The sequence below is a fragment of the Tachyglossus aculeatus genome, chromosome Y2 (assembly GCF_015852505.1).
Source record: "Tachyglossus aculeatus isolate mTacAcu1 chromosome Y2, mTacAcu1.pri, whole genome shotgun sequence".
Taxonomy (NCBI): domain Eukaryota; kingdom Metazoa; phylum Chordata; class Mammalia; order Monotremata; family Tachyglossidae; genus Tachyglossus; species Tachyglossus aculeatus.
In genome coordinates, this window is record NC_052094.1 from 3,805,077 (window position 1) to 3,830,655 (window position 25,579).

General features: G+C 45.4%; 2 protein-coding genes across 2 annotated transcripts in view; both read right to left on the reverse strand.

Moving 5' to 3' along the window:
• RIPK1 (receptor interacting serine/threonine kinase 1) overlaps nucleotides 1-11,880 on the reverse strand; it is a 28,564-nt gene extending 16,684 nt beyond the window's left edge. The window contains 6 exon segments of the mRNA XM_038768082.1: nucleotides 2,323-2,540; nucleotides 2,543-2,552; nucleotides 5,147-5,284; nucleotides 7,422-7,596; nucleotides 9,506-9,705; nucleotides 11,875-11,880. Of these exon segments, the coding sequence (XP_038624010.1) occupies nucleotides 2,323-2,540; nucleotides 2,543-2,552; nucleotides 5,147-5,284; nucleotides 7,422-7,596; nucleotides 9,506-9,705; nucleotides 11,875-11,880 (747 nt within the window).
• A 1-nt stretch (nucleotide 11,881) lies between these two features.
• Nucleotides 11,882-17,396, reverse strand: NQO2 (N-ribosyldihydronicotinamide:quinone reductase 2). Its single transcript, XM_038768083.1, is given in 6 exon segments — nucleotides 11,882-11,899; nucleotides 12,199-12,274; nucleotides 12,276-12,312; nucleotides 13,871-14,035; nucleotides 17,227-17,257; nucleotides 17,316-17,396. Coding segments are annotated over 6 exon segments (408 nt in total).
• Between the last annotated feature and the right edge of the window lie 8,183 nt (nucleotides 17,397-25,579).

Consider the following 25,579-nt stretch of genomic DNA (forward strand, 5'->3'; position numbering starts at 1 on the left):
CTCAGTCACTTCAAGTTTACCCTTTCCTGCCTTAACTCTGCCTTCTCCTTTGCCAAACTATTTCTCCTCCCTTATTGACACCCACGCCCATCATCCCCATCAGCTCTTCCATACATTTAACTCCATTCTCAGGCCCCCTGTTCCTCCCCTCCTCCTTCCCTCACCCCCAACAATCTGGCCTACTACTTCATTAGTAAAATTAACTTCATCAGGTCTGAGCACCCCAAAGTCAACCCTTCCCCTTCTCCAACCCCCCAGCTCTCAACCCTCTCCGCTACTCTTCCATCCTTCCCAGAAGTATCCTCAGATGAGATCTTCTCCCCCCCTCTCAAGTGCTACTCTGGCCTCCTGTGCTTCTGACCCCATTCCCTCTAATCTTATGAAACCTCTCACCCCGTCCCTCCTCCCCTCCTTAACTTCCATCTTCAACCGCTCACTCTCCACTGGTTCCTTCCCCTCTGCCTTCAAACATGCCCACGTCGCCCCCTTCCTAAAAAAACCCTCTCTTGACCCCACTTCCCTTTCTAGTTATCGCCCTATCTCCCTCCTATCATTCCTTTCCAAACTCCTTGAACAAGTCATCTACACCCACTGCTTCGAAGTCCTCATTGCCAACTCTCTCCTTGACCCCTTCCAATCTGGCTTCCATCCCCTACATTCCACAGAAACAGCCCTCTCAAAAGTCACCAATGACCTCCTGCTTGCCAAATCCAATGGCTTCTACTCTATCCTAATCCTCCTTGACCTCTCAGCTGCCTTCGACACTGTGGACCACCCCCTTCTCCTCAACACGCTATCCAACCTTGGCTTCACAGACTATGTCCTCTCCTGGTTCTCCTCTTATCTCTCCAGCCATTCATTCTCAATCTCTTTTGCGGACTCCTCCTCCCCCTCCCATCCCCTTACTGTAGGGGTTCCTCAAGGGTCAGTTCTTGGTCCCCTTCTGTTCTGTATCTACACTCACTCCCTTGGTGAACTCATTCACTCCCTTGGCTTCAACTATCATCTCTACACTGATGACACCCAAATCTACATCTCTGTCCCTGCTCTCTCTCCCTTCCTTCAGGCTCGGGTCTCCTCCTGCCTTCAAGACATCTCCATCTGGATGTCTGCCCGCCATCTAAAACTCAATATGTCCAAGACTGAACTCCTTATCTTCCCTCCCAAACCCTGACCTCTCCCTGACTTTCCCATCACTGTTGATTGCACTACCAACCTTTCCATCTCACAAGCCGGGATAACACCTTGGTGTCATCCACGACTTTGCTCTCTCGTTTACCCCTCACATCCAATCCGTCACCAAAACCTGCCGGTCTCACCTCCGCTACATCACCAAGATCCACTCTTTCCTCTCCATCCAAACTGCTAGCCTGCTGGTTCAGTCTTTCATTCTATCCCGACTGGATACTGCAACAGCCTCCTCTCTGATCTCCCATCGTCCTGTCTCTCCCCACTTCAATCTATACTTCACGCTGCTGCCCAGGTCATCTTTGTGCAAAAACACTATGGGCATATTACTCCCCTCCTCAAAAATCTCCAGTGGTTACCAGTCAATCTATGCATCAGGCAAAAACTCGTCACTCTTGGCTTCAAGGCTCTCCATCACCTCACCCCCTCCTACCTCACCTCCCTTCTTTCCTTCTGTAGCCCAGCCCACACCCTCCGCTCCTCTGCTGCTAACCACCTCACTGTGCCTCGTTCTTGCCTGTCCTGCTATCGACCCCCGGCCCACATCCCCACCCTGGCCTGGAATGCCCTCCCTCCACACATCCACCAAGCTACCTCTCTTCCTCCCTTCAAAGCCCTATTGAGAGCTCACCTCCTTCAGGGGGCCTTCCCAGACTGAGCCCCATCCTTCCTCTCCCCTTCCCTATCCCCCCGCCTTACTTCTTTCCCCTCCCCACAGCACCTTAATATATGTTTGTACAGATGTATTACTCTATTTATTTTACATGTACACATTTACTATTCTATTTATTTTATTTTGTTAATATGTTTTGTTTTGTTGTCTGTCTCCCCCTTCTAGACTGGGAGCCCGTTGTCGGGTAGGGACCGTCTCTATATGTTGCCAACTTATACTTCCCAAGCGTTTAGTACAGTGTTCTGCACACAGTAAGCGCTCAATAAATATGATTGAATGAATGAATGAATGTTATGTTATAATTCTTTTCATGCTTCAGGCACTGGACATATTTTCAAGATCAGACTACAATTCTCTGATTTCCAAGGAAGAAATCCTCTCAGTTTTAAAAAGTGCATTCTCAATGTGGGGGTACTGATTTCATATGAAAAAACTAGTCAATTAAAAAGCCCAAACATCTAATGTTCATATGGCTCCTTATTGGCAAAAACTGGCCAGAGCACAATGGTGAAGCTGTACACATCTGATTTCACTGCGGTCTTGGTGTTGAAGTTGCTCAAGTGCTCAGGGGCCATGTAGAAGAGGGTACCAGCAGCTGGCTCGGGGGCGCTGTTCATTTTCCTCTGCCTATTGTTTTCCTCTTTAGTCAGCCTACTCCATGTTTTGAAGGTGGCAACATCAGATTGGCTATCTGCAAAACAGGATCAAATCAGAGTGGCGGTTCTGCAGGTTGCAAGCAAAATGTGGGCAGGGCTCCACTTGGAATAATAATTGTGATATCTGTTAAGCACTTACTGTGTGCCAGGCATCGTAATCAGTGCTGACGTGGATACAAGCAAATTGGGCTGGACACAGTCCCTGTCCCACATGGGGCTCACAGTCTTAATCCCCACTTTATAGATGATGGAACTGAGGAACAGAAAAGTGAAGTGACTTGCCCAAGGTCCCACGCAGGCAGGTGACAGAGCCAGGATTAAAATCTGGGTCCTTCTGACTCCCAGGCCTGGACTCCATCCACTAGGCCACACTCTTCTCCAAAAAATCTGCAGTGAAGCCAAACCTTGCATAAACCATAGACTTCCCAGTACATTTCAGATTTAGGTTTGTTTTCCCAGGAATTGTGCACCACACAGTTTTATGGTTTCCTAACAACCAAGAGACTTTTTTTTTCTCCAGAAGTTTCTTCTGAGCTTACCAGCTATTTAGGGGTTTTTCTAAGGCCTCTATCAATCAATCAATCAATCAATCGTATTTATTGAGCACTTACTGTGTGCAGAGCACTGTACTAAGCACTTGGGAAGTACAAGTTGGCAACATGTAGAGACAGTCCCTACCCAACAGTGGGCTCACAGTCTACAAGTGGGAGACAGAGAACAAAACCAAACATATTAACAAAATAAAATAAATAGAATAGATATGTACAAGTTAAATAAATAAATAAATAAATAGAGTAATAAATATGTACAAACATATATACATACATACAGGTGCTGTGGGGAAGGGAAGGAGGTAAGATGGGGGATGGAGAGGGAGTGAGGGGGAGAGGAAGGAGGGGGCTCAGTCTGGGAAGGCCTCCTGGAGGAGGTGAGCTCTCAGTAGGGCCTTGAAGGGAGGAAGAGAGCTAGCTTGGCAGATGGGCAGAGAGAGGGCATTCCAGGCCAGGGGGATGACGTGGGCCGGGGGTCGACAGTGGGACAGTCGAGAACGAGGCATGGTGAGAAGAGGAGCGGAGCAGAGGAGCGGAGGGTGCGGGCTGGGCTGTAGAAGAAGAGAAGGGAGGTGAGGTAGGAGGGGGCGAGGTGATGAAGAGCCTTGAAGCCCAGGGTGAGGAGTTTCTGCCTGATGTGCAGATTGATTGGTAGCCACTGGAGATTTTTGAGGAGGGGAGTAATATGCCCAGAGCGTTTCTAGACAAAGACAATCCGGGCAGCAGCATGAAGTATGGATCGAAGTGGGGAGAGACATGAGGATGGGAGATCAGAGAGAAGGCTGATGCAGTAGTCCAGACGGGATAGGATGAGAGCATGAACGAGCAGGGTAGCGGTTTGGATGGAGAGGAAAGGACGGATCTTGGCAATGTTGCAGAGCTGAGACCAGCAGGTTTTGGAGACAGCTTGGATGTGAGGGGTGAATGAGAGAGCGGATTATCTCATAAAGCAACCAGATGCTGTGAGAAAGCAGAAGGCACATCTGACAAGAATGAAAACAATAACAGGCCATGGCTGGAACTCTAATTAACTTCTATGACACTGGAAAACTGTCAGGATAATAGTTTCAGTTAATATAGTATTCTTCTTTCTTTTCAGGTAACTCGTGCCGGCTTCGGTAGCAAATATTGATCCGGTAGTCAGTCTCCACTGAACAGTTTCTTCCACTGGTTACCCCAAAAACCATTTCATACCAAGCAATATGCAGCCCCAAGAGTTTCATTATGCAGTCAATACTCTTGAGTACAAGGGCTGTATGAGTACAACGACTTCTTGTCTTTTGGAATTGCTGGCCGGACCTAAGGGGAGGAGAATAGTATTTATAATTGTTAAGCACTTACTGTGTGCTAATAAGGGCTGGAAGAGATACAAGATAACCAGGTTGGATGCAGTCCCTGGCCCACATAGGGCCAACAGCCTAATAGGGAGGGAGAACAGGTAATTTAATTCCCACTTTAAAGGTGAGGAAAATGAGGCACAGAAAAGTCAAATGATTTTGTCCCAAGTCACACAGTGGTTAAGTGGTATGGCAGGGGATAGAAGCCAGTTCCTCTAACTCCCAGGCCCATGTTCTGTCCACTGGGGCACAATGAGAAGGGCAAAATGAAAGGAGGGAGATTTAAGGGCTATGAAAAAAATGGAAAGGGTAAAAAAAGGCTGATGGGCAGAGCAGTGATGGGAGTAAAACAAGTAGCAGAATGACACGAGCAATGCCAAGACAGTTCAGATCAATGTTCTATCTTTGCCCCACTGGTAAAAAATGTCCAAAATGAGATCATGAGAAGAAAGCAAAGATCAAAACTCCCTTTCTCTGGAATTGCGGGTACTCATGATACAAATCTGGGTTATTAGAATTTAGAGCAAGGCTCTTAAAAGTGGTCTTTATGAGACTGCAGTAATTCCTGGAAAATCAATCTTTCATTGCTGACACTGTAGAATTTAAACCTTGGTCCCCTTGCTTTTCACCCTAACCATCAACTGCTAAGATTTTGGAGTAACCACCAAGTGCGAAGATCACCTGATATATACCTATGTACAGACTAAGGGTATTGCCTCTTTTCTGGGAGTATACATTCACCTTAATGTGAAAGTCATCATCAACAAGGATGTTTTCTGGCTTCAAGTCTTGGTGGATTACACCTTCTCCATGCAAGTAGTTCATTTCTTTGATGATCTCCAGAATAGCTCTCCGTTACACAGACAAGGGGATACTGGTCTAAAACAAAGTGATAACATCTTTTCAAAGACAATAACAATAGGTTAGACAAGACAATGCTCTATTCATTCATTTATTCATTCATTCATTCATTCAATCGTATTTATTGAGCACTTACTGCGTGCACAGCACTGTACTAAGCACTTGGGAAGTACAAGTTGGCAACATATAGAGACGGTCCCTACCCAACAGTGGGCTCACAGTCTAGAAGGGGGAGACACAGAACAAAACAAAACATATTAACAAAATAAAATAAATAGAATAAATATGTACAAATAAAATAAATAAATAAATAGAGTAATAAATATGTACAAACACATATACATATATACAAGTGCTGTGGGGAGGGGAATGAGGTAAGGGGGGAGATGGGGAGGGGTAGGAGGGGGAGAGGAAGGAGGGGGCTCAGTCTGGGAAGGCCTCCTGGAGGAGGCCTAGCAGGCTAGTGAATGGATCCCCAATAATTTATTCAACAAGCTGTCTCCTCACAGGTGAATTTTCTCTATTTCAACATCACATTTACAACCATCAGGTAGTTCCCTGTTCAGTGAAATTGTTTTTTCTTCTAGGTCCTAAGGCCTTAATCATAGTAATGGAATTTATTAAGTGCTTACTTACCACATGCCACATACTGGGGAAAGTAATGGGATGGGGGTTCACAGTCTAAAATCCCCCTTTTAAGGGTAATAATAAAATTGTGGAATTAAGCACTTACTGTGTGCCACCCACTGTTCTAAGCACTGGAGTTGATACCGTATAAACAGATCTGACCCAATCCCTTTCCCACATGGGTCTCACACCCTAAGCGGGAGGGAGAACAGAAAGTAACTGAAGCACAATGAGGTTAAGCGACTTGCCCAAATCTATACAGCAGGCCTGTGGCAGAGCTGAAATTAGAACCCAGGGCATGAACTACAGAGGAGCCTCTAGATCAAGGACCTGCAGGAGGGCACTGATTATCATGCTGGTGGTATTAGCAGTGCCTTAGACATTCTCTCACTTCTCCACATTATGTTCCCAGTGGGACAATGGAGGGACAAGCAAGTTGGGGAGTTGAGGACTGACTACTAAGTGGAATTAACAGAATGTGATTCACCTGGGAGTATTACTTTCCTTCAAGTTTTCATTAATAACAACAATTACAGTATTTATTAAGCATTTAGTATGTGTCGAGCACTGCTCTATGCACTGGGGTAGATTTGAGTTAAGCAGGTTAGACACAGTCCCTGTCCCACAGGGGGTTTACAGTCTAAGGAGGAGGGAAGACGAGTACTGAATGCCTATTTTACAGTCGAGGGGACTGAGGCACAGAGAAGTTAAGTAACTTGCCCAAGGTCGCTGAGGCAGGTGGCGGTGCTTGGATTAGAACACAGATCCTCTAACTCCTAGCCCCATGTTGTATTAGGCCACATGACTGCACTGTGCATTAGGACTTCAATTTTCCACATTGTCCAACACATGGATCTCAGAGTCCTCTGGAATGTTTTCGTTGGAGACTGAAGGGAAAGGGAAATGGTGCTGCACTGGATTGCAAACTCCTTGAGGGTAGGGATTATGTCTACTATTTCTACTGCACTCTCCCAAGCACACAGTTCAGTGCTGTGTAGCCAGTGTGTGCTCAATAAAGTCTTCTAATTCATCGATCATATAGTTCCCCTCGGGCCCAAGTCTCCCATGATGGTGGGTACATCTAAGTAAGAGCTACAGTCCTGGATTTCTGTTTGGGTCCCAAGACCCTGGAATTCCAACCTGAAAGGGATTTGGGGTACATTATAAGAAATGAGAAATGTGGTGCTTGCTTAGTTTTGAAAGGGAAGTTTCCAGCTTCCTATTGCCCTACTTGTTTCACATAGGCTCCCAGATCAAAGGATGTTTCTATTCACAACTTAAGAATAGCACGGTTTCACGATGTGGTAAATGGACCCAAGACAATCCTAGATAGGAAATATTTTTCCATTTACATGTAAATATTTGTAAATTTGTAATACCTGTGAATGTCATAGTTGTAGCAATGCTCTGGTCATAAATTCCACCAGGCCAGTGTTTGGGGTAAACAAGTTACAGGAGTTTCTAGATCTGAACATTCTCAAACATCAGAATGCAAACCATAATGGGTGGCACACAACCAACTCCGAACATGTAGAAAACAGTCACACAATGAGTTAAGCACCTTCATCAAGTTTCCCTTCTGCATGTATTCCACCACCAGAGAATAGTTGCCATCTTTCAAAATAAAGCCTAGGAGCTTCACTAGCCTACTGTGACTCAGTTTGTGCATTATCTTCCCTTCTTCCAGAAGGGAAGCATTATACCTGAGGAAAGAAAACAGAAGGATGACAAAACGTAATATTTATAATTGTATTTGTTAAGCGCTTACTATGTGCCAGGCATTATACTAAGGGCTGGGGTGGATACAAGTAAATCAGGTTGGACACAGTCCCTGTCCCACGTGGGGCTCACAGTCTCAGTCCCCATTTTAAAGATGAGGTAACTGAGGCACAGAGAAGTAAAGTGACTTGCCCAAGGTCACAAAACAGACAAGTAGCAGAGCAAGGATGAAAACCCAGTTCAGTTTTAATAGCTTCACAGCTAAATTCACAGCTTCTTAACCAAAATTCACTCAATCCTAGACTGGGGAGGGCAGGGACACTTTCTCAACCACTCCAAAGAAGAGCAGGAAGCAGCTTGCATGAATAGTTGGGTCAGAGAGGTAAAAGCAAAATGCAGAAAGAAAATGCTCCTTTGGGGGGTACACGATGATGGAGACTCCTGGCGACAATGACGAGTAAGTGTCGGTCTGAGACTTCAGGACTGAGAGGACTAAAAGGGCAAAGAGAAAGTTGGTGGGAGGGCAGCACATAGGGAAGTGCAAGCCAGAGTTACCCATTTAAGGCCAAAGTGAGCACAGCCCAGGGCTGTCTCTGTGGTCTTTGACGTTTACGTTAGCCAGCTACTTTTCAGGATCCCAGTTGGACCCATCCATGCCCTCGGTGGCTGTCCAGTAAGAAATCTTCACCTCTGAGACAGAAGAGTCCCAACTAGTGGAGCTAAGACTAGAACCTTTGCCTGCTGATGGTCACAGTTGTGCTCTTTCCATGGACCAATAACAGGGCTTACAGTCGAACAACGATTTTAGCAGAAAGGGCCCTGGCCTGGGCCTACTACTGACTGGCTAGTTATGAAACCTTAGACAACTAACTTGACAAAGTTAATGAACCACCTCTACACAGAACTTTCTTTTTTTTAAAAAAAATGCTATTTGTTAAGTGCTTACTATGTGGCAGACACTGTATTAAACCCTGGGGTAGAAGCAAGATCTTCAGGTTGGACACAGTCCATGTCCCACCTGTGCCTCATAGTCTAAGTCAGAGGGAGAAAGAACTAATTCCTGTATAACAGGTGAAGAAACTGATGCCCAGAGAAGTTTAAGGGTCTTGACCTACATCACACAGTAGACTGGAGGCAGAGTTAGGATTAGAACTCAGGTCCTCTGTCTCCCAGGCTCATGCTCTTTCCACTAGGCCATGCTGCTTCTCCACATGGTGCTCTTAAGAGCACTGTGCCTCCTTACCAATTACCTTCAAACCCAAAGAAGATTCCCTACATGGACTTCCGACACCAGTCTGATCTCCCTCTTCTCTAGCAGCTGAAATGGGAGGGAGGTGAGGAAGACAAATCCTCTTACAATCCTGCTAGTGAGCACACATCTTGAGAGCGGGATCCTCTCTATTATAATAATATAATAGTACACGTTAAGTGCTTACTAGGCATCAGGTACTGTGCTAAGTGCAAAAGTAATACAAAAAGAACACGTACCTTATTTCCTTTTAAGGGGAAAGTCTGAACAGCTAGTGGGATTCACTTTGGTCAGCATATCAAAACATAAAAGCACTGTTGCCTAACAGAAAGATTAAAGGCCTGGGAGTCAGAGCACCTGGGTTCTGCCGCTTACCTGCTGTATGACTATGGTCAAGCCACTTAACTTCTCTGGGCCTCAGTTCCTCATCCACAAAATGGGGAGTCAATACCTGTTCTGTGGGATCTAATTATCTTGTACCTTCCCCAGTGCTTAGTTCAATTCTTGGCACATTACAAATACCACAATTGCTACTATAAAATCAACCCAGCAGGTGGAGCCACGACAGTGAGCTGCAGCAGCTACATACTCATTTCTACCGAAGGAAGATACGAGAACTCCCCCTCCCCTTGATTCCAACTTACTCGGTGTGCTGGGGGCTGGTGTACACGTTTTTCAGCATCACCAGCCCACGGCTCCCATGGAAACACAAGGAAACCAATCCAAACCCTCCATTGTCGAGCTGTTCTTTCTCCAGCAGGTCGTCACTACTTATCTGCAGGTTGGCCAATGACATGTCTGTACTTCTCATGAGGCCCAGCCTCTCAGCACCCCAGACCTGTCTCTGCGGCAGTCAAACCGTAAAGAAGGCAGAGAACATACCGTTTGAATGGGACCCATCAATATTTGAGAATCTATGCAGCTACTCTTTGAACATGTATTTGACAGATTTGTTTCTGGCAACAACTGTGAGAAGCAGAGTTGCTCAGTGGATAAAGCACAGGCCTGGGAGTCAGAAGGACATGGGTTCTAATCTTGGCTCAGCCACATAATAATAATAATAATAATGATAATAATAATGGTATTTGTTAAGTGCTTACTATGTGCCAAGCACTGTTGTAAGTTCTAGTGGAGATACAAGGTAATCAGGTTGTCCCATGTGGGGCTTACAGTCTTAATCCGTATTTTACAGATGACGTAACTGAGGCACAGAGAAGTTAAGTGACTTGTCCAAAGTCACACAGCTGACAAGTGGAAGAGCCAGGATTAGAATCCACGACCTCTAATTCCCAGGCTTGTGTGACTCTGGGCAAGTCACTTCACTTCTCTGAGCCTCAGTTATCTCATTTGTAAAATAGGATTAAGAGTGTGAGCCCCTTGTGGGATGGGGATGTGTCCAACCTGATTAACTTGCATCTACTCCAGTGCTTAGTACAGTGTTTGGCACATAGTAATCAGTCAGTCCATTGTGGTCAGGGAACGTGTCTGTTCACTACTATATTGTACTCTTTCAAGCACTTAGTATTGTGCTCTGCACACACTAAGCACTCAATAAATATGACTGAATGAAATCCAATTGAATGAGTTAAGTGTTTAACCATGTGCACTGCACTGTATTCAGCACATGGGAGATTAAGATATAGCAACAAACAGACACATTCCCGTGACACAGTGAGTTTACATTCTGGAGGGGGAGATGGACATGAATATAAGTAAATGACTTATACTTAAATATATACTATATATATTTATATACTATATACTTAAATGCTGCGGGGCTGGGAAGGAGGATGACTAAAGTGAGCAACTCAGGGTGACATAGAAGGGAGTGAGAGAAGAAGAAAGGAGGACTGAAGTTGATTGATGTGAAGTCACACAGCAGACAAGTGGCAGAGCTGGGATTAGAACCCAGGTGCTTCTGACTTCCAGGCCCAGGATCTATCCACTAGGCCACGCTGCCTGGGCCTGCAGTCTGAGCCACACAAAGCTGTAGGGCTGGGCTGACCCCTTCAGCTTGGACCCACGGCCTCTCTCTTCCTCCCCAACCACTCCAGCTGTGGTACCAGAGGGAGGGAGGGACAGCAGAGGGATGAGAAGAGTGAGTGAGTGGGCCTCAGTTGCTTCTTCCACCCTGGAAACCAGGCGACACGTGCGTATCTGGGTGGAAGGGGACATGGGTGCCGGGGGGCTGTGCTGGCCAGACCAGATCCTGCCAGCCAAACTGGGCCAGGCTGGCCAGACTGGGCCACGCTGGTGAGAATGACCTCCCTCAGTTCCACCTCGCCCAGGAAGACACAGCAGCGATGAGCCCAGTTGACTTGGGACGGGACTGTCGGGTGAGGAGCCTCTGACTCCTGAGAGAAGATGCATATAAACAGCTAAGATTCTTTGCTCCAGTGTTGGTGAGGCACTTGAAGATCACTATTACTGCTGGACAAGACTTTACCCAGACTCTCCTTCCAAACTAGGACGAGAACATACAACTCAGTTCCCCTTGCCAACTCCAGGTTTTGCTGCCTTTATATGTAGCTTGGGTTTAGCTGTAGGAGAATCCCCTTTCACCCTTCTCTCATGCTGTCTTCTGGTGGTGATGGAGAAGTAGAGTTCCCTGGGGCCTAATTTGGCTGCCAGAAGAAGAGCTTGGTACCTTAGAGGATACTTACAGGAAACTTGCCCAAGGTCACACAGAAGACAAGTGGTGGAGTCAGAATTAGAACACAGGTCCTTCTGACTCCCAGGCCAATGCTCTAGCCATTTGACCACACTGCTTCTGCACTTCTGCTGTTTGAGAGACAGGCCTGAACTTCAGTAGAACAGTTTCACTCTCTAGGCAATTTGGAGTTGCGGGCAGGGAATGTGTCTGTTATACTGTTAGAGTGTACTCTCCAAAGCATTTAGTACAGTGCTCTGCACACAATAAGCATTCAATAAAAATGATTAATTACTTTATTGTGAAAGGACTATAATTCTCTTCTCTGCCTGCCCGTCTGTCCCCACACCCACTTTTCTCTACCTCCATCTCACCTCTGGAATTGAACCTTCAGAAGAAAGAAAAAAATGAAAATAAAAGAAATTGAAAGTTTAAAAAGAAAAAAAAGGGACTACTTTAATTCTCTTCACCACCCGTCTGCCCCACCTCCATAATGCTTCAGGCCTGCCAGGGGTGGGACAGCATCATGACTTGGGGAGTGGGAAGCCAGAACCCCTATCAGGGCACTATAACAACTATGGGAAGAGTGGCCCAAGTAGTCTGAAGGCGTTATCATAGTTCCCAAATCTCTATACAACCAATGGTGTATGGAGTTTCTAATATGGGGCTATGTATTCCAGCACTGACCTGGAAGATCACCAGATCTGCCTCCTGCGCCTTCTTCTGCTCCTCTACCACACTGCTGGCCAAACGCCCTGTCTGTTAAGCCATAATTGAAGCTTTCTGGGTTGTGCAGGGAACCTGGGGAGAATTGGATAGGATTCTGTTCCTCTCATCACCAGTAAGTGTGGAGATCCCAGAGATCCCAGGGGAATGATCCCAACCTGTTTTGGCTCACAGCTGCAGGCTTTTCCTTGTACTATTACATCTGTCCACTTGTCTTTTTGTGGGGGTTTTATGGGGGGGGGTGGGGCTGGGGAAGGGGCAGGGGGCAGCTGATGGATCTCTAGACTTTACCTGACCAAAGGATTCACTTTGATGGCTAAGTTCGGAATGGATCATGGAATCCTATTCATCCTCTGGGAACAAATTGAGTCATTTTCCAAAGTCTTCACTTTCCAGGGACCTGTGATCTCTGTAGCCCCAATAAAGCTGCTCCTATCTGGGTCTCTAGTAATTTTGATTTTTGAAGATGATGGGTAAGAACAATCCAATCTTTTCTTTTCTTTAGTTTTCCCTTCCTTCCTCCCTCTCTCTCTCTCCCTCCCTTCCTTCCTTCCTCCCTCTCATCCCAAGTCTTGGCACTTTTTAGGATGGTTGGGAAGCTTTGGGTGGGTTGGAATGGGTGATAGCCCCCTGAACACTCTAGAAGTCCCCTTTACCACTGACTTGTGGATTCTAAGTTTGTCTTTTATGTTCTTTTTGTATTTATATTATTTCATTTTACCTCCTGTACCTGTCACCAAACCCTTCCCCTCAGCATGGCTCAGTGGAAGAGCACGGGCTTTGGAGTCAGAGGTCATGGGTTCAAATCCTGACTCTGCCAATTGTCAGGTGTGTGACTTTGGGCAAGTCACGTAACTTCTCTGTGCCTCAGTTCCCTCATCTGTAAAATGGGAATTAAGACTGTGAGCCCCACGTGGGACAACCTGATCACCTTGTATCCCCCCAGCGTTTAGGACAGTGCTTTGCACATAGTAAGCACTTAACAAATACCATCATTATTATTATTCTTACACTGTGAATCCCTGGAGAGCCTGGGACTGTGTCTAATTCTCACCTGGGTAACCCTAACACTTAGGACAGTGCTCCATACATAATAAACACTTAATAATGTTTAATAATTAATGATAATTATGGTACTTGTTAAGAGTTTACTATGTGCCAAGCACAGTTCTAAGTACTAGGGTAGGTACAAGTCAATCAGATTGGACACAGTCCCTGTGAAACATGGGATTCACAGTTTGAGTAGGATTTAATCCCCATTTCGCAGATGAGGTAACTGAGGCACAGAGAAGTTAAATGACTTGCTCAACGTATACAGCAGGTATGTGGCAGAGCCAGGATTAGAACCCAGGTCCTCCGACTCTCAGGCTCGTGCTCCATCCAGTAGGCTAGGATGCTTCTCTGAATATTATAAAATAAATACTATATTTACTATGTATATGTATATATGAACTAGTTCAGACCTATAGAGTAGGTAAAATCCACCTCAAACCATCAATTTTGGTAAATTCAAGTTTACATTGTGATAAAGACACAATCACAGTGAATTCTACCCACCAGGGATGTAGGGCCACTTGACTGCATGGGAGAGGGAGAAGAGAGGCCTCTGGGTTTCCGCCGGGTTGCTTCTCACCAGAGATATCTTTCCTCATTGCTCTCAGATCAAACTCCATTGGGTAAAGATCAGACACAGTGACCTGGAAGCCTTATTTGCTTAGTATCACCACTGCGATGTCCTTCAAGGATCCATTCAGGCTCTTGGGCTCTTGATGAGCATAGACTATTAATACATTCTTTCCTGGAATTTAGAGGAAAAAAAGTTTCTCTGATGGAATTTCTTTGTCACAGTTAAATTTTCCTAACTGTAATTCGATAAGGGGGAGAAAAAAAGTGTGAAACCATCTACTGACATCACCAAACCTCAGCAGGATCAACCATCAATAAATCATATTTATTAAATGCTTACTGTATGCAGAGCACTGTATGAAGTGCTTGGGAGAGTACAAACAATAGAGTTGTTAGACTTGTTCCCAGTCCACAGACAGCTTCATCTAGAGGGATATAAATAAATTATGGATATGTACATGAACGCTGTGGGGCTGATGGTGGGGTGAATAAAGTCATAAAGTGTTTCGTGCAAATCTGTTTTTTGTGCCAGACATTGAACTGAAAACTGAGGTGAATATAAGAAAATCAGGTTGGATTCGGTCCATGTCCCACATAACGGGTGCGATTCACGATGTTTTTCTGGACTTTGTTCTACAGCCTGTTATGAAGTGTGATCTTTCAAAATGATCCTGTTATTTTTTTATGGCATTTTAAAAATGCTTATTACATGCTTGGCACTGTACTAAGTGCTAGGGTAGATACAAGATAATCAGATTAGTTACAATCCATGTTCCACATGGGGGTCACAATTTTAATCCCCATTTTACAGACTTTCGCCAGGTCACATAGCAGACAAGTGGTGGAGGTGGGACTAGAACCCAGGTCCTCTGACTCCCTGTTCACTTCACTCTGGGCCACGCTGCTTCCCTGGTTTCAAGTAACAGAAACTCTCTTCATGAAGAGTTACTCCTTACACCAAACGTATTCCCAATATACCAAATTGATTTGAGTCTAGGTCATGGCTTATCTACAATTTTTAGATAACCAACTATGGAGCATCTAAAGTGCTGTAGGTAGCTCTTAACATCCTTCTCTCTAGATGGCAAGGCAGACAAGATCAAGGTCCACTAAGTAGTGAAGAAAGAATCAGTTTGAATACCTTTTTCTTCCTCTTCCTCCCTTTCCCCTTTGCCTCTTTCTCCCCTCTTCCTTCTTCCCTCCATTTTTCTGCCCACCTTCTCCTCCCTCTTACCCCCCGAGGTACCCTCAGGCCTCTGATTCTCTACTCCCTAGTTTGTTCCCACACTCAAACCAAAGAGTGGGCCCTCCTGCTTCTCACCTGTCATGTTCCTGATGACCAATTTTTCCTAGAGGCGCCTTCCTGGCTGAGAGCCTTGTGAAGATGAGGACTTCCAAAAACTCTGGATTCTGTGTTTAATAGAAACAATACAGGCAGTAGCTCAGGCACTTAGGTAAAGGTGAACTCTGATCTGAAAGAAAAAGCACAAGTTGATGAAGAAGAGCAAGTGATAGGCTGGGGAAAGGGCAGAGTTTTCAAAGGTGGAAAATAATGAGAATTGTGGTATTACTTAAGTGCTTATTATGTGCTAAGTGTAGAGGCAGATGCCATGCAAAACGTTTTGATCAGACACAGTCGCTGTTCCATTCGGGAATCATAGTTTAAGGGGGGTTGGGTGGGGGGCGCAGTGGAGAACAGCTGTTTCATCCCTATATTACAGATGAGGAAACTAAGGCCCAGAGAAGTGACATGACTTGCCCAAAGTCACACAGCAAGTAAGTGGCAAAGCTGAGTTAGAAGCGGCATGGCTCAGTGGAAAGAGCATGGGCTTTAGAGTATGAGGTCGTGGGTCCACATCCTGGCTCTGCCAATTGATAGCTGTGTGACTTTGGGCAAGCCACTTCACTTCTCTGGGCCTCAGTTACCTCATCTGTAAACTGGGGATGAAAGAGTGAGCCCTCTGTGGGACAACCTGATCACCTTGTAACCTCCCCAGTGCTTAGAACAGTGCTTTGCACACAGTAAGCACTTAATAAATGCCATAAAAAAAGACCTATCCCATTTTCTTAGCCTTCCAATTTCTTCTGGATAAAAGCATTCTTTTAGTCAAGCAAGATAGACCCAGCAAAACCTGCCCCCTTAGTCACTAGGCCTCTACTGTAAACATTTTCACATCTGGGGGCAGAAGTAGGCATAAGGAAATCTTTGGGTAGTTGTGGTGCAAAGAGGCAGATGAATTATAGGCAGATCCTCTTCCCCCAACATTATATTCATTGCAAATGGCACAATGCTATTAAGTCACTGTAACACAAGGTTGCATTGTTGCCAACAGCTACTGGGGCCTTTGGGAATGGGAAAAGTGAGGGAATGGGAAGGGAGAAGAAAAATGGAGAGGAAGGAGAGGGAAAGAGAAGGAGAGAAGGTAGAAGGGAAAGGGGGAAGGCAAAGAAAGGAGAGGGGAAAGAGAGGGAAGGGGAAAGAAAAGGGGATGAGAAAGGAAAGAGAAGAATGGAGGAAGGGAAAGGACTCCATTCATTCATTCATTCAATCACATTTATTGAGAGCTTACTGTGTGCAAAGCACTGTACTAAGCACTTGGGAGAGTGCAATACAACAATAAATAGACACATTCCCTGCCAGCATTCTGGAATTAGTCAGTGCCAGCTGGCATTGGGCCCCCATCCGCAGGCTCTCTCAAGGTGCACACTGTGGGGTGCTCTTGGCTCCTATTCATATGAGGGGCATTGAGAGCCTCCTTCCCTGCCCCGCTCAGCTGGTCCACCTCAGAGATTCCCCCCGACCACCGCTTGCTGTAGGCAGGTAGGTGGGCTGTACCAGGGCTACCAGAACACAATGAGCTCAATTTGACTTTCAGGGGGTGGGTGGGCTGGGAGATACCATCTTGGCTCCTCCTCAGGACCTGTTGAGCACCAGGGGGTGGGGCAGCCCAGCTATTTCCCAACGAACTTCCTGCGCAGCTTTCTGCTAACAGTTTCCCTCTCCCAATGCTGAGTCCATGGGTGAGAGCCAGAGCTCAAGAAGAGCAGCTTTTGATTCCAAGAAGAGCTACATGTAGCTTGTGAGTCATGGGTTCTCAATTCCTGCCCTCGAAAAGCTGTGTACTTTTCTTTCCTTTCAGCCATGACACCGACACTTCCTGTTTAATGCCTGGGCTCCACTCCACCTCACCCAAGCCCCCCTTCCACCCAATCTAGTCCCCGGAGTAAGGAGCAGTTGGCATTCTTGGTAGACAGACCTCTTTTTGGTGACACTGCCCAGCTGCTGTCCAAAGATGCATGCATGTTGTGTGTGCTTGTGGAAAGACTGCCAAGAAGAAAACCTTTAAACGGTTCCAGACTCACCCCCAGAGCAGCAGGTTCCAAAAGCACCAAGTCAAAAGCTGCTTCAGAGACTGTGGCTCATTCCAGCAATCTGACAATCAGATTGATACCTGCTGCTCCGGGGTGAGGTGATGCTGCTTTGCTGCTGCTCTCTGGGCCAAAGAATGCCCTTCGTTGATAAATAACTGCATCACAGCATTAAAAGCAGCACGATTAGTACTACCTGAAAATAGACCAGCCCACTTTCTCCTTGAAAAGGAAGGAATGTCGGCCAGTGGCAGGTACTCCCCGTGCTGTCTGATTTCTCCTCCTCTGCCAGATCACTATTTTCAGCTCCTTTTTGAAAAAAAAAAATATGATATTTGTTAAGCACTTAGTATGTCCCAGGCATTGTACTAAGAGCTGGGATAGATTCCATTTAATCAGTTGGACAAAGTCCCTCTCCTGCATGGGGCTCATGGGCTTTTAGGCCATGTTTCCCCACTCCTCAGGAAATGCCGGTGGTTGCCCATCCACCTCCGGATCAAACAAAAAACTCCTCACCATTGGCTTCAAAGCACTCCATCACCTTGCTCCCTCATACCTCAACTCGCTACTCTCCTACTGCAACCCAGCCTGCACACTTCACTCTTCTCATGCCAACCTTCTCACTGTACCTCGATCTTGTTTATCTCACTGCTCACCCCTCACCCACATCCTGCCTCTGTTCTGGAGCCCCCTCCCTCCTCAAATCCGACAGTTACACCCCCACCTTCAAAAATGTGCCTTATTGAAGGCACATCTCCACCAAAAGGCCTTCCTTGACTAAGCCCTCCTTTCCTCTTCTCCCACTCCTTCCACGTTGCCCTGACTTGCTCCCTTTATTCATCCCCCTTCTCAGCCCCACAGCACTCATGCCCATATCTGGAATATATTTCTTTATACTAATGTCTGTGCCTCCTTCTAGACTGTAAACGCATGGTGGGTCGGGAATGTGTCATTGTTATATTGTACAATCCCAAGTGCTTAGGACAGTGCTCTGCACACAGTAAGTGCTCAATAATGTTTAAATGAAATAACCGAGGTGCAAAGACATTAAAGCACTTAGTCCAGTGCTCTGCACACAGTAAGTGCTCAATAAATACGATCGAATGAATGAATGAATGAATGAATGAATGAATGAATGAATGAATGAATGAATGAATGAATGAATGAATGAAATGACTTCTCTAAGGTCACCCAACTGACAAATGGCAGAGCGGCATTAAAAACCAGGTCCTTCTGACTCCTAGCCCTTTGCTCTATCCATTAGACCATGCTGCTTCCTCACAAACACTGAAGTGCACCTGAATGAAGCAGAGTTTCCCAGTGGAAAGCGCATGGGGTTAGGTTCTAATCAGGCAAGTCACTTAAATTCTCTCTTCAGTTTCCCCATCTCTAAAATAGAGATTAAGAATCTGTTCTCTCTCCTACTTAGACCATGAGCCCCATGTGGGACAGAGATTGCATCCAATCTGCATATACTGTATCTACCCCAGCTTTTAGTACAGTGGTTGGATTATAGTAAGCACTCAACTAATATAATAACAATATTTATAGTTACAATTATCCAATCCAATTCTAGGCCCAGAAAGTCCCGGAGGCCACACTGAGTTTTGGGACCGTATTCCCTGAGGAAAGAGACCAAACAGTAATTCTGCAACTAGCCTAACTCCACCAATGGGATTCCCAAATGCCTGAGGCCATTACTTGGCAGGTGATAGCAGAGGGAGGTGTTCCAAACTGGTTTCTTCTGGGGATCAGCACTGTACTAAGCACTAGGGTAGATAAAAGGCAATCAGCTTGGACACAGCCCATGGCATAGGGCTCCCAGCCTTAAAACCCATTTTACAGATGCAGAAAATTGCCACTGAGAAGGTACATGTCTTGCCCAAAGTCACTCAGAAGGAAAATGGTGGAGCCGGGATCAGAACCCGGGTCAGAAGACTTCCAGGCCTATGATCTATCCACTAGCAATGCTGCTTCTCACAGGTGAAGAAGGACTCTCAATGTAGAGGTCCCTTAGATCCAGCCCCAGCCCCACCTGGTCAGTTTAATTGTTGATTAGCCATGCTGTGCCCTTGGTACAAGAAGTAGCAGTAGTTGAAATAGTAAAGGTGCTTATTGAAAGTGTAATCAATCAGTGGTATTTACTGAGCACTTGCAGGATACAATGCACTGCATTAGCTTGTTGTTGTCTTATGCCATTGAGTCGTGTCCGACCCGTAGCAATGTCATGGACACATCTTTCCCAGAACGCCCCACCTCCACCTGCAATTGTAGTGGTCGTGGATCCATTGAGTTTTCTTGGAAAAAATACGGAAGCAATTTACCATTGCCTCCTTTTGCAAAGTCAACCTAAGTCTCCACCCTCGACTCTCTTCCAAGCTGCTGCTGCCCAGCACAGGTGTTTTGACTTGTAGTAGATTGCCTTCCATTTTCTAGCCACTGCCCAAGCCAGAAATAGAATGGACATATCTCTGCTTGACTCTCCTTCCTATAGTCGGACTGGTAGAGTACTGGAAACTCTTCAGGTGCAACTCCAAGAGGTGACTGCATTAGCACTTGGGAAAATTCAATGGAAGTCTAAGACACACTCCTTTCTCCCTAACAGCTTACTTTCTAATGGGAAAGACAGAACAAAAAATATTGACATATCTGGTAATCAAAATAAATAAATTTACTGTACAATTAATCATACATATGTGCATAAGTTCTTATGGACAAGGAATATGTTTACCAACTCTGTTACATTGTTATATTGTCCTCTCCCAAGTACATTGCTCTGCATACAGTAAGTGTTTAATAAATGTGACTGATTATTTATAAGGGCTGAGGAGGAAGCAGTGTGGTCTAGTGGATAGGGCATGGGCCTCAGAGTTGGAAGGACCTGGGTTATAACCCTGGCTGTGCTGTGAGTCTGCTGTGTGACCTCAAGTAAGTCGCTTTACTTCTCTGTGCCTCAGTTACCTCATCTGTAAAATGGGGATTAAGACTGGGAGCCCAATGTGGGACAGGGACTGTGTCCAACCCAATTACCTTGCATCTACCCCAGTGCTTAGTACAGTGCCTGGCACATAGTAAAACACTTTAATACAATAATTATTATATAAGCATGTAAGTGTGAGAGGTAGCTGAAGAGACGATATGACTTGGGTTTTGACAGTTAATCAGGGAAGGAGGAGGAGGGGGATGGGAAAGCACTGAAGGGGAAAGAAGCTCTAATCTCTTTAGATTTAGGTGAGGAGGGACTTCTGAATCTAGACTAACCAAGTAGACGAAGGCAGAACTTTGGAGAAAATTTCAGGTGCCCCAGGAAGAACTGGAGGAGCAGTGTGGCCTATTGGAAAGAGCATGGGTCTAGGGGTCAGAGGACCTGGGTTCTAACCCCACTCCTCCATTTTCCTGCCTAGTGACTTTGGGCAAGTCACTTACCTTCTTGGTCGCTCAGTTTCCTCATCTGTAAAATGAGGATTCAATACCTGTTCTCCCTTCACTGGCAGCTCCATAAGTGGGACAGGGACCGTGTATTTACCCCAGGACTTAGACCAATGTCTGACACATAGTAAGTGCTTAAGAAATGAGAAAGAACTGACTGGACTTTAGTAGCTCCTGTTCATTTATCCAGTCGGGGTTTCCACAGGTGAGGCCAGTTTTGCATTTGTAGCTCCCACTTACCGGAAATTAAAATTGTGTCAACTAAGGAACATTTTATGGACTGTCAGGGTAACACGTACATCAGTGAAACAGAAGTGAATACAAATATAAACTGGCCCTCTGACAATGGAAGAGAAGAGAAAAACAGTCGTTGCCAGCTAACATTAAACAGCTCAGTGGCTCAGAATCAAATGGGAAATTTGCTTTTGACCTCCAGTTTCCTGTTTGAAAGGGTCAGAAGAATAGAATGAACGATAATTCATCTTCAAGGTCATGGTTGAAACATCTGCAGCCTGAGTTCTAAGATTTCTTCTGAGAAATCTCCCTGGGCTTTGTTATCTGTGGGAGAGGCAAAAATGATAATAATGATGGTATGCTTTAAATAATCACTGTGTGCAAGCACTGTGCCAAGTGCTGGTAGGTACAAGCTAGTCAGATACAGTCCCACAAGGAGCTCACAGTTTAAGTCAAAGGGAGAACAGGTATTATATCCCTATTTTACAGATGAGGAAACTGAGGCACAGAGAAGTTAAGTGACTTGCCCAAGGTCACACAGTGGACAAGTTACAAAAGATGGAATTAGAATCCAAATCTCTTGACTCCTGCTCCTGTGCTCTTTCCATTAGGACACACTGTAGACACTAGACTGATTGTATGCAACTAGAGAGTCTTCTCTTATGCTCCTCATTAACCCAACCATAACTAAATAGTAACCCTGTTGTAGTTACTCTCCCAAGCGCTTGGTGCAGTGCTCTGTACCTGGTATGCGCTCACTAAATACAATGGATTAACTGATTGACTATATCCAAAGGTATTTCTGCTCAATGTGGAGGAAACTTTCACTTAGTAGCAAAAATAAGTCATTTCATGCCATCTAGTGTCAATACCTCAGTATTGCTTAGAAAAATGATTTCATTATGGGGGGTTAAAAGCGTTTGATTTTTAAAAGTTTGGGGAAATATTTAATAGAAATGTTAAATTCTCTACAGCACACTCCTCAGACACTAAGAAATATTTAAATGTATAGATAGAATGCTCTAAAATTCCGGGATCCAAAATGCAATGATTTCCTTGCTAGAGAATAGAAATTCAGAACTCTTCCATCCCTCAGGTGGACAAAGAGTTTCATCACATTTTCCTGTAAATGGGATAGTAGAGAAGGTGAGGGAATCGAGTGGAATTTCTGGACCAATGCTTCAACACACAGCAGAGACTAGGAATGCTGACTGAAACAGTGATATTTTTCTTTACTTTAAAAAGAAATATTTGTTAAGCTCTTATTATGTACCAGACCTCGTATTAAGCACTGTGGTAGATACAAGAATCAGGTTTGACACAGTCCACGCCCCACAAAGGGAACAAAGTCTTAATCTTTATTTTCCAGATGAGGTAACTGAAACATAGAAGTGAAGCAACTAGCCCAAGGAGGAGTGGAGGAACAGGATTAGAACCGAGGTCCTCAGATTCCCAGGCCCTTGTTCTTTCCACTAGACCATGTGCTGCTTCTCATATGGGTTTTTTTTTTCAAATTACTTCTTCGCCATTGAGAAAGTGAACTGAACATTAAAGAGCTAATGTAAAGGCGTGCACATGTATGCTGAGTGCTCTCGGAATGGCAGGTGGAAGAGTGAACTCATGGAAGCTCACTGAAGCAGGGAAGCCCTGTGTTTTGTTTGATTTTCCCCAGCGGGTGGGCAGCTGGCTAGAGCAGTGAGGGTACAGATGATGGAATAACATCTGCTCAGGCCTCCTTCCTTTTCCTCTTCCTCCCTCTCTGACTGCAGTAATATGGTGAGAGAAAGAAGCAGTTCTGGAAAGAGTGTAGAAGATGAACTGGTCATAAACCTTGCTTGGAAAGACCACTTCAGCTAGGCTGCTTTACATATACTGATGTAGTTCTTCTTTCCAGGAGGGCTCTGGACCCATTGGCATCTGCTGAGGTTCATGTCAAGCCTTCAGGTGAAGTGGTGGAATTGGGAAGCGTATGTTTTTTCTAACTTTATATACAGACATATATGACCCCCTTCTAGACTGTAAACCTGGTGTGGGCAGGGATTATCTCTCTCTGTTGCTGAATTGTACTTTCCAAGCACTTAGTACAGTGCTGTGCACATAGTAAGCACTCAACAAATATGATTGAATGAATGAATGAATGTGCTGTGGCTAAGAGAGGAAAGATGAATGAAGAAGTAAGTCTGAGCGCCACAGAAGGGAGTGGGAGAAGAGGAGAGGAGGGCTCAGTCAGGGAAGGCTTCCTGGAGGAGATGTTTTTAAATAAGGCTTTGAAGTGGGGGAGAGCAATTATCTGTCTGATTTGAGGAGGAAGGACATTCTAGGCCAGAGGTAGGATGTGGACGAGAAGTTAGTAGCAAGATAGACAAGACCGAGGTACAGTGAGAAGGTTAGCACCTGAGGAAAGGAAGTTCACCAGCTGGGCCATAGTAGGAAAGCAGCAAGGTGAGGTAGGTGGGAGCAAGGGGATTAAGTGCTTTAAAGCCAATGGTGAGTTCTTGTTTGATGCAACCACTGGAGTTTCTTAAGGAGTGGAGAAAAATGGTCTGAGTGTTCTTGAAGGAAAATAATTTGGGCAGCAGAATCGAGTATGGACTGGAGTGGAAAGAGACAGAAGGCAAGGAGGTCAGCAAGGAGGCTGATACATTGATCAAGGCAGGATAGAATAAATGCTTGCATTAAAGTGGTAACAGTTTGGATGGAGAGGAAGGGGTGGATTTTGGCAATATTGTGAAGACAGAACTGACAGGATTTAGTGATGGCTTGAATGTGTGGGTGGAATGAGAGAGAGGAGTCAAGGATAACACCAAGGTTATGGGCCTGTGAGACAGGACGGATGGTGGTGCTGTCAATAGTGATGGGAAAATGAGCAAGAGGAGAGGGTTTGGGTGGGAAGATAAGTTCAATTTTGGCCATATTAAGTTTGAGGTGATGGGAGGACATCCAAGTAAAGATATCTTGAAGGCAGGAGGAAATGCAAGATTGCAGAGAGGGAGAGAGAACAGGGCTGAAGATGTAGATTTGGATGTCATCAGCATAAAGGTGACAGTTGAAGCCATGTGAGTGAATTAATTTTCCAAGGGAATGGGTGTAGTCTGAGAAAAGAAGGGGACCCAGAACCGAACCTTGAGGGACACCCACAGTTAGGGGATGGGAGGAAGAAGAGAAGCCTGTAAAACAGACTGAGAATGAATGGCCAGAAAGATAGGAGGAGAATCAGGACAAAACAGTGTCAGTGAACCTGAAGTTGGATAATATTTCCAGGAGAAGGGAGTGGTTGCCAATGTCAAAGGAAGTTAAGAGGTTGAGGAGGATTAGGATGGAGTAGAGGCCGATGGATTTGGAAAGAAGGAGTTCATAGGTGACCTTTGAGAGGGTGGTTTCTGTGAAGCAAAAGGGATGGAAGCCAGATTGGAAGGGAGTCAAGGAGAGAATTAGAGGACAGGAACTTGAGGCTGTAGGTGTAGACAGCATGCTCAAGAAATTTGGAGAGGAATGGTAGAAGGGAGATGGGATGATCACTGGAGGGACTCGTGGGGTCAAGGGAGGATGTTTTTTAGGATAGGGGAGTTATGGGCATGTTTAAGCGTGGGGAAGAAGCCATTGGAGAGTGAACAGTTGAAGAATGGCAGTTATAGAGGGAAGATAGGAGGGGGCAAATGTTTTGATGAAGTGCAATTGAATGGGGTTGGAGTGCTCAATAAATACAATTGAGTGAATGCACAGGTGGAGAAGATGGATTTTGAGAGAAGGCAGGAGATTTCATTCATTCAATCATTCATTCATCCAATCGTATTTATTGAGTGCTTACTGTATTCAGAGTCCTCTAGAGATATTGCTGGGAAAGATGGGAGAGTTGAAGAAGGAACAGGAAAGGAGAGGGTCTGGAGAGGGTCAGAGAAGATTTTTGGGAGATCATGCCTGATAGTGTCTATTTTGTTGATGAAGTAGGTGGCCAGGTCACTGGGGGCATGGGATGGGGTAATGGGAGGACAGGAGGCCTGAGAAGGGAATTAAATGTCTAGAACAACTAATGAGGACAATGGGCATGGGAGTCAATAAAGGCGGAGACATAGTTTTGGGGGCAGAGGAGAGGGCAGAGTTAAGCCATGCAAGGATAAACTTGAAATCGATGAAATTGTCCTGGTATCTCGATTTCTGCCAGCAATGCTCTGTGGCGCAGGCACATGAGCTAAGAAGGCAGACTGTAGAGGTGATCCAGGGTTGTGGGTTAGTAGTGGGAGATCGACAAAGGGATGGGGAAGTGAATGAGCTGAGTTCAGCAGGGAGGGAGGTTATTGAGCGTGTCAATTTGGTCGCTAAAGGGAAGATAGTTTGGGTATGGAGGCTAAATGGGGCATGATGATTTGAGAAAATTGAATGGGGTCAAAAGATTGGAGGTGTCTGTGGGGGAACAGTACAGATTTATGGGGAGGAAGTGTGTGGGAAAGAAGGCAAGAGAGGAGTGGTTGTCAGATAGAGGGATTTCAGAGTTGGTGAGGTCAGTGATTGTGCAGAGGCTAGAGATGAAGAGATCTAGCCTGTGTCCAATTTGGTGAATGGGTGAGGTGGGGTGGAGCAGGAGGTCAGTGGAGTTGAGGAGTGATGGAAGGCGGGCAGCGGAAGGGTCATCAGGAACTTTTACATGGATATTGAAGTTCCCAAGGATCAATTTAGGTAAGGAAAA